The sequence below is a fragment of the Trichechus manatus genome, unplaced genomic scaffold, assembly GCF_000243295.1.
Source record: "Trichechus manatus latirostris isolate Lorelei unplaced genomic scaffold, TriManLat1.0 scaffold00039, whole genome shotgun sequence".
NCBI classification, from domain to species: domain Eukaryota; kingdom Metazoa; phylum Chordata; class Mammalia; order Sirenia; family Trichechidae; genus Trichechus; species Trichechus manatus.
In genome coordinates, this window is record NW_004443975.1 from 10,485,203 (window position 1) to 10,494,690 (window position 9,488).

Below are 9,488 nucleotides of genomic sequence, written 5' to 3' on the forward strand. Positions count from 1 at the left end.
ATCTAGGGTAAACTCTAAGTGCCTAGTAATATGTTGTTGTTAGTTGCCATCAAGTCGATTCTGACTTACGTTGACTCAATATGTACAGAGTAGAACTGCTCTGTAGGGTTTTCAAGACTGTGACCTTTTGGAAGCAGATTGCCAGGCCTTTTATAAAGGTGCGTCTGACTGGTTTGAACTGCCAACCTTTTTGGCTAGTAGTCGACTGCTTAGTATAGTAGAAGTTATTGTGCAAACTTTGACAAATTACCACAGACTAGGCTCTATGCAAGGAGCCCTGGTGGCACAATGGTTAAGCACTTGGCTGCTAACTGAAAGGTTAGCAGTTCGAACCTACCTGCAGCTTTGTGGAAGAAAAGACCTGGTGATCTGCTGCCACAGAGATTGCAACCTAGAAAACCCGTGGGGCAGTTCATCGCTGTCCTGTACGGTCACTATGAGTCAGAATCGGCTCGATGGCACACAGCAACAAGGCTCTGTGCTGCATATTGGGGATTCAAAGATGAATTACATGCTCTTCATTTTCATATGTATGTGTGAATGAATGAGTTGGGACCGTGACTTTCGATAGTGATACACTTTACAACATGTCACGTGCTACTTTGAGAATATCAATAAAATGCTAGGTATTATCCAAAATTTTTCTCTTTCCTTTGGTTACCTCTTCATCCTCCCCTCGCGTCGTCTTATCTGTCAGCAAATTCTGATTGCTATATTTCCAGTGTACGTCATACCTGCTTCCCACTTTTGTTTTTTCTCCTTTGCCTCTAGTCCGTTCCAAGTTTCAACATACATACATTTCACACTAGTCTTCCTGGTTCAGCTCTTACTTTCCGCCTTTCAGAATCCCTTCTCTGTGTAGTAGCTGGAGTGAGCTTTTAAATATTGAGTCTTGTTTTGCTTAAAGCTTCCCAGTACAAAAATTCCAGCTCCTTACTATGCCTCCCGTGTTACATCCTCAGGGAGTACTGCTTGCTAAAGATCGGTGAGTACTGTGGGACCTCAGAGGAGGGAATGATCAATTCTGACTTTGGGGCTCTGAGAAAGACGAAGGAATGGTATTTGATCCATATCTTGGTAGATGAGTAGGGTTTTGTTAGGTGAAATTACGTATTGAATAAGAACTGAAAGAATGCTTACCGTGTGCCGTTGTTGTTGTTAGTTGCTGTTGAGTCAGCCCCCGACTCGCGGTGACTCCGTGCACAACAGAGCAAAATACTGCCCGGTCCTGAGCCATCCCCACGATCAGTTGTGGATCAGACCATTGTTCCATAGGGTTTTCAGTCGCTGGTTTCAGAAGTAGATTGTCAGGCCTTTCTTCCGAGTCCATCTTAGTCTGGAAGCTCTGCTGAAACCTGTTTAGCATCACAGCAACACACAAGCCTCCACTGACAAAGGGGTGGTTGGCTCACATGAAGTGCATTGACTGGGAATTGAATCTGGATCTCCCGCGTGGAAGGCGAGAATACCACCCCTGAACCAACACTGTGCTAGGCACTGTCTCATTCATGTTTTCTCTTGAAAAGCAATGACTAACGTATGGTGTCTTTGAAAGGAAGTTGCTATTTGTCGTAGATTTGGTTTTATTGCAACCTCAATAAATAGCATATACAAGAAAAACCAAGCAGTCCTTAGTCTGCTTAAATACCATGAAGCATTTCATTCACTGGTACCTGCAAGAATCGAATTTGGCCAGCACTGCTTGACCAGCCTCATTTTTAACCATCACGTATACCGTTCAGGAAATTTGACTGTATTCAGAAATGCCACAAAATTTTCATGCAGTGTCTTCCAGTCTTCTGATACCAATTTTTGTTTTAAAATGACAAAAGTAACATCAGGAAGATTAAGTATAACCAACTATATGTACCAATTGTATTTGGTTATAAAATGAAGTTTTTGTTTATAACTAATTTAGGACTATATCTTCACAAAAATACAGCTTAGTAATTTACTAATTGAATCTTTTGCATAGTTCCTTTACTGACTCCGAATCTTGAAGATTGTGACTAGGTGTTCATTTGGAGACTCGTCATGATGCAGATAGAACAGTACTATAGATTATAAACATTTTTGTCCTTTGCTGTGCTTGTTTAGATCTTCATTTTCTTTTAAAATTTTTTTTGTTGTCTTTTTGGCTCTTCAGTAGCTGTGATTCTTAACTCCTGCCTCACTTCCTTGTCATGAGCTGTGTTTCCCTGAAAAACTGCACATATGTGCATAAATTCAGGAATTCCAAAGTTCATTTTACTTGTCGACATTTTTGGCTAAAAATCCTCCTCTCGAAAGCTGGAAATTCTTACTCAGAAGAACTTGTATTCTTTTCCTAGCATTGCTTTATTGCTTGTAATGTAAGCTAATATACAGACAGTAATTTTTTTGGGTTGTGGCTAATACCAGTTACATGTTAAAGTAGGCCCTTGATTTAGGTGTTTTACTGGAGCAGAGAGATATGGAAAAAATATGGATAATGTAGAGAATTGTCCAAGAAGCTAAAATTACTACATTTAATAATTTGTCGTTTATTTTGAGATTTTTATTCCTATTTTTAGATACCAAAAAAATCCTCATTTTAACAAGTGATGGTGGTCCTTTCCCATCTCCTCTTGTCACCACCCCCACCCCCACCCCAAATTTCCTACCTGGTAAGGTAAAATATTTGCCACCAATTCTGTATTGATTCACCCAGTCTGTTTTTGATGTTTATAGTTCTGTGAAACTCAAAACTGGGTAATATTGCCTTATTTTGTGCATCACTACCAAGATGGGAGTTGATGTCTGTCCTAGTGAGGAGATGTCCTCAGATGCTGTGGAAAGGAACTGAAGGGCTTCAGTTGCCTTTGCCACTGAGAACCACAGTGGCAGTGCCGTCCCTTTCTGGCTGGGCCTTGATGTGTCTTCTCTGAGGGCCTGATGTCTTTCCTAGGACTACAGAGTTTTGGGGGTTATTTATCCCTTCACAGCTTGCCATAGGCCCACGTGACTTTACTACTTCTCCAATAACACTTCAGCTCTTACCCATATTTTATTTTTCTCTTTATTCTTGGCTTCTCCTGGTGCTTCTTGGCTTTGTTTGGAGCTGGATTAGTATCCTTAGCTTCTCAGTTGGGAGATTTCTTTCCATCTTACATTAGAAAACTAATAAATTAATTTTTGTATCTTTGGCCTTTCTTGGCTACTTGGATGTGTTTGTTTGGAGATGTCCTTTTTTCTATGGTTATAGCTTTCCCAAGAAAAGCTTACCAGACATTTGATTGCTGACTGACTAGGTAGTTTGTATATATCTTGGTTAATTAAGCACTAGTCAAAGCTGTTCAATTAACTATGTGTTTCAGTATTTGGAACGTGTCCAGCAACCCACTGTACAGCAATGGGGAAGAAAAAGGTGAAGGAAAACATTAGCGTGTCCTATATAAACCTCCTAGTTTTAGATTTCCAATAATTTTATTTATTTATTTTTACCTTTTTAAAACATTTTTTGTTTTGTTTTTTTCTGAGGCATGGAGTGCCCCACTTTACAAAATGGGGATTTAATTATTGCTTTAGCTTATAGGATCCCACTGGGACTTCTTGAAGAGATACTACTTCTTGAACCTTAGAAAACGTTATGTAGGTCCCAATATTTTAAGTTTTGAAAACCGGAAAATACAGTTTCGTATTAATTTACAGATTTATTGAATTGTTATTTAGAGTTAGTAAGTCTAGTTTTTGAATTGTAAGCTGTAAGAGGCACTTTGCTGTAGCTTGTCTCATGTCATCTTTGCATAGGTTCTGTAAATGTCACTTAACAAGTATTTCTGTTGTGAGTGATGAAGAGATTTCAGCTGCTATGCTGACAAATGCCCTTTAATCAATCTTTAAAAAATAATCCAGCTTTAGTCATTGGCTTGTTTTTATTACCAGAAATATGTTACCAAAACATTTTAGTGTGGCATAAAAACTTAGACAGCACCACTGGGCTTATTTCAGTGTTTGTGCTGCACAAATACTATTACAAGTTAGTTTTTGTAAAATTTGTCTAATGGAAAATTGTAACCCTGCTGTTAGTTCTAAAGCAGTTTTATTTCTCGATGCTGTAAACTGTTTAGGCCTCCCTTGGTCTCTCATCACATCCCACTACAAAACACACCTCCTCCCTTAAAGCTGCTTTACCTGTCCTGGGTGGGCTGAGAGAGGGCACAGAGGCAGGAGTCAGGGGAGAGTGTGAAAGTGACTCTCTGCTTCTGAGGACATGGGGGAAGAACCCACATTATTTACTATTTAAAATCTTTGAGGCTGAAATTGTTCGAGTGAGCAACGCTTTGGGTAAAGATAAAGAGTCAGGTGAGCTAGTTAGGAGCACCTCTACTAACTACTGCTTAAGCATCTTAAGCATTAGATAAGCCTTCCCTGTGAAGGTTTCAATTGAGTTAATAGCGCGGAGTTACTAATGTACCTGCTTTCTTCTGTTGCTCACTTTTGGCCCTTTGAGTTTTTTAATTCAAAATGTAAAATTCAAATCAGTCTTTTTTTCTAGCAGTATTTATAGTATTATCGGGACCCCTGGTGGCACAGTGGTTAAGAGCTTGGCTGCTAACCAAAAGGTTAGCAGTTTGAATCCACCAGCTGCTCTTTGGAAACCCTGTGGGGCAATTCTGCTCTGTCCTGTAGGGTTGCTATGAGTTGGAACCTACTCAACGGCATATAACAATATTATAGAATATTTGAAAGGTTGAAGCTGTTGCTTAATATGAAATTGAGATCATCTCTCCATTTCATTTGTTTGTGTATCTCAGTCTCACTTAGTAACAAATAATTGAGACGGAGCTGAGATTTAGATTCTTTTTCATGGAGTTGGTCTTTGCCTCTTAAATATTTATTTCTATAGGTTCTAGATGGATCCTTAGAAATCATCTTGTTTTACATTTTTGAATTGAGAATTTGAAATACAGGATGTTAAGTATTTTGTCCAAAGTTTATAATACTCCAGTGTTGTGTGAACGTGCGTGTGTGTATCGGGAATCACAGACTCAGTCACATCCCATCCGTTCATTGTGAGTGGTCACCCAGAATCTCAAGGGCAAATAGAGCTTCTCACAATTGGTTGTGTAGACCTTGAAGCAAGCAGGATAATAAAAACAATCTTGCCAGTGAAGAAGGGGAAATCACAGACAGGTCACCAGTGTAATAAGCACATACAAAATTAAACATGTGATGATGGATTTAAATTTGTGGTTGTATTCAGTTTAGGGAATGAAGTAGATATTCAGCTTGAGAAAAAACATTTCTTGTGCTTCTTGTGTATGTGCTTTTTGTGGCTCTTGATCTCTTCCTTCTGGTCCCTCATTACACTTCATTTTTTTCTCTGTTTTTCCCAGTAGACTCTACTTACAAGGACAGGAAGCCTCTGTCTTGTTCACTGTTGTTTCCAGCACCGAGTAATAGCAATAATTGTTGATTGACTGCCAGGTTGGCTTACCCTGCTTTATGTGGCTATACGGGGCACTCACCACATTTTATAAATCCTAAGTTTGAAATATCTAAATTTTATTTTTACAGTGAACAGAGTATCTGTCAGGCAAGAGCCGCTGTGATGGTTTATGATGATGCCAATAAGAAGTGGGTGCCAGCTGGTGGCTCAACTGGGTTCAGCAGAGTCCATATATATCACCATACAGGCAACAACACATTCAGAGTGGTGGGCAGGAAGATTCAGGACCATCAGGTAAGGGTCTGTTAAAATTCTTATTTAAAGCTAATCTATGTAGTATTAAAAGAGGACTTGATATATTCAGTAAAATAAAGTAATGCTATAAGACTCTCTTCAAAATAGTCTGTATGGGGAAAACTATACATTTTGTCTTTCTGCCTTACCCCTTTCCACCTTTTATGAGATATGGATTTAGATGAAGTTTTAGAACTGACTGTAGAAAAATATAAATGCTCCTTTTTCTATTATGGCTTTTCCTTAGAGCCGCTGGCCTTCCAACTAGGTAGTTTTTGGGATCTAAAGTAATTTAGGACAAACAAAAATGAAAACCTACTTGTCTTAGTCATCTAGTGCTGTGATAACAGAAATACCACAAATGGGTGGCTTTAACAGACAGATTTGTTTTCTCACAGTTTAGGAGGCTAGAAGTCCAAATTCAGGGTGTCAGCTCTAGGGGAAGGCTTTCTCTCTCTATTGGCTCTCGAGGAAGGTCCTGTCTCTTCTGAGGTTCTGCTCCTGGACAGTCTTTACGTGGCTTGGCATCTGTCTTCCCCCATCTCTGCTTGTCTAATCTGCTCTTTTTATATCTTGTAAGAAATTGATTGAAAACACACCCTACACCAATCCTGTCTTATTAACATGACAGAGACAACCCATTCCCAAATAAGATTATAACCACGGGCATACCCGTGGATTCCAACTCATAGCAACCTTATAGGACAGAGTAGAACTGCCCCGTAGGGGTTTCCGAGGAGCAGCTGGCAGATTCAAACTGCTGACCTTTTGGTTGGCAGCCAAGCTTTTAACCAGTGCACCAGCAGGGCTCCAACCACAGACCTAGAGGTTAGGATTTACAACACATATTTTTGGGGGACACAGTCCTTTGACCCCCCACCAAAATTCATGTCCTTCCCACATGCAAAACACATTCACCCCATCACATCACCCCAGAAGTCTTAAATCCACTCCAAGTCCAAAATCTCATCTTTTGAATCATCTAAATCAAATACGGGTGAGACTTTAGGTGATTTACATCCTGGCGTAAAGTGTCTTTTCATCTTTGAACTGAAATCTAGAATACAAGTTACCTGTTTTCAAAATACAGTGGTGGAACATGTACAAGGTAGACATTTCCATAACAAATGGGAGAAATTAGAGGAAGAGAAGGAATAACAGGCACTAGGCAAGTCCAAAACCCAGCAGAACAATTTACATTAGTTCTCAAGGCTTGAAAATAGTTCTCTGTTCTTTGAGACCATCTGGGCAATGGCCTTGCCTCCAAACTCTGGGTGTTAACCATGCCCTCTGGATTCTGGGTAGAGACCCCTCAGCTCTGGGCTTCTGCGCCACCTTCCAGGCCCACTGGGATGGCAGCTCTGCTCCCTTGGCTTTGGCCCGGGGCCCCATTCTCCTCATCCATTTGAGTGGTGACTCCACCCTCTTGGCTTCTAGCAGGCCCCATTCTTCTGCTGTCCCTTAGGCATGGTAGCCCCACCCCCTCAGCTTTGTGCAGCAGCCCCATCCTCTTGGCCAAACTGAATGGCAGCCGCAGATTCCAGAACCGAGTTGGTGAAGATCTGACTCTTTGAAACCTAGGAGGCTGTGGCTCTACCCTTTGAGACCCCAGAGGCCGTGGCCCCACCCTTAGGGACCTACGTAGCTCTGCTTCCTGTGCTCCTTCGGTAGTGCTGCAGATCTCCCAGCTCCTCCAGGGATGGCTCTTTTCTTTTTTTGGGGACAACAGGTGTAGATCCTTTGGCTTGTTTCCTGCCTGTAGAATTCCAAAAAGGCAGACAGTGTTCTTTCCTTTTGCTCTTTCTCTGTCCCCTTCAGTCTAAGCTGATGGGTTTTCTGCTGTGGTAGTTGGTTAGATGCAGTTCAATTCATAACATTTCTTAAATAGCAGATTACATATTTTAGGAATTCTTTTCCTGCCAAAAGTATGGGATGTAGGGATTGAAGAAGGAGTTAAAAGCGTGAATAATGCCAGAGAATACTGTTAAATTCATATATGATAGAAAAATAGTAGATATTAAGGTTACTGGAATAGTTAGGCTTTTGTAATTCACATCAAGGACAACAGCTAAGCTTTTACTAATTCCTTGCTCTGGATTTCCTACAAGGTGACTGGATTATCTGGTGACTTGATTTCTTAAGAGATTAGGAGCAAAGAGGAAAATGTAGGTAGGGTCTTACTAGCAGTAAGTGCAGTGAAACCTGTGAGGGCCTGCTTTGTTTTTCCGGTCTTGCAGTTTTCCACCTTTGACAGGGTGCAGCCTTTCCACTTTTCTGTCGTCTGTTAGTGGAAAATATTTTGAGTTTTCCTGTTCTGATAGGTTTCTGCCTTTCCGGCTTTTGCAGGTTTTACTCTATATGATGATAGCAGCAAGAACTTTTAAATAAAAGAGTAAATTTATGAAATACTTCTGGTTTGGGTAAAATGGTAGAATCAACCAGTGTTAAAACTACGAATGTAGGAAAATGTAACACATTTTCATTATCAGTTCCTGTCTGAGCTCTAACAAAAGGAAGGGAGAGCCCTAGATTTCCACTAGGAAACAGTGGCGTAGTACGCAAATGGAGGCTGCAAAAGCCCTGAGTTTCGGGGTGGAGATTATGGACTGGTAATAGTAGCTAGGGACTTAGGTTTGTCCTAGGTACATACAGGGACTGTGGGCCTGGGAGAGCTTGGGTTTTCAAGCTGCTATCTGTGCATAAAGCTATGGATCTTAAAGGAGCCACATCTGTCAGCACAGGGAAGCAAAGGAGTTTGTTTCTGTCTGAGCTGGTTTAGGAGTTGCTCTGAGAAATGGGGATCTCAAACTTCACTTACACAACTCCAATCAAGAAATTAACAAAGACAGATTCTAGGCCAGTGAAACTCCTGCGGTGTGTAGCAAAAACAAATGCAGCACCCTCTTGGAGGGAAGCTTTCAGTCACTCCACAGAAAGAGCAAGTCACTGAATTTACCAAGTATATTGGTGTGATAAAAACCGTCCCAGTCTGTCCCTCTTTATCGCTTCTCAGAGTACCTTCTCTCTGCCTATTCCCCGTGCCCTGACCCCCCACTCCCCAGTCTCCCTCCTTTTTCCTCTGCACCGCAACTCGCCCCCAGTCTCTGCGGCCATGCCCCTCTCTGCCCTGCTTGTGCTGAGGCCTTTCTCCACATTTTGTTGTTCCTCCAGCAGAGCATCCCAGTAGCGAGTGAAGCCAGAGACAAACCAAATAGTCCCTAAGATACTATTATAAAGAAAAAATGAAAACTGGACAACTAAAACATTGTCGGGTTTGTTGAACACTCTTTAACACAACATTCCAAACAAATAGCTGTAAAATAAATAAATAAAATTTGACGAATTGGTCGTTTGAGAGTATTGGTGAAAAATCCTAAAAGTATCTAAATGTCGGCAAAAAAGAAAATGAATATTTAAAAATAATTAGAAATAAATTTGTATAAGCCATAAAATTTGCACAGGAAACAGTGAAATTTTAGAGAATTAAACCATTCTATGACCCCTCACTTCTGACATATGGAGTGTTTCTTAAAATGTTTGGAAATTTAAATACACACTTCTAAATAACTCATGATACTAAGATGAAATCATTATGAAGATTAGAAGATACTTAGAAATTAAGAAAATATTAGACCTGAGTGACAAGATATTGCATATAGAAATTTGTGGGATGAAGCTCTGGATCTCCTCAGGGGGACAAGTCTTAACTGCATATAGTAGGAAAAAAGGTGGAATAAAAAGTAATGAGCTTAACCCAAAGAAAGCAGAAGGAAATACTAAAGAT

At 40.5% G+C, this 9,488-nt stretch overlaps 1 protein-coding gene across 1 annotated transcript in view; it reads left to right on the top strand.

Moving 5' to 3' along the window:
- The first annotated feature begins 938 nt into the window (after positions 1-938).
- ENAH (ENAH actin regulator) overlaps positions 939-9,488 on the top strand; it is an 83,249-nt gene continuing 74,699 nt past the window's right edge. The window contains exons 1-2 of the mRNA XM_023730865.1: positions 939-985; positions 5,539-5,704. Coding sequence (XP_023586633.1) covers positions 939-985; positions 5,539-5,704 — 213 coding nt within the window. The remainder of the gene's footprint in view (positions 986-5,538; positions 5,705-9,488) is intronic.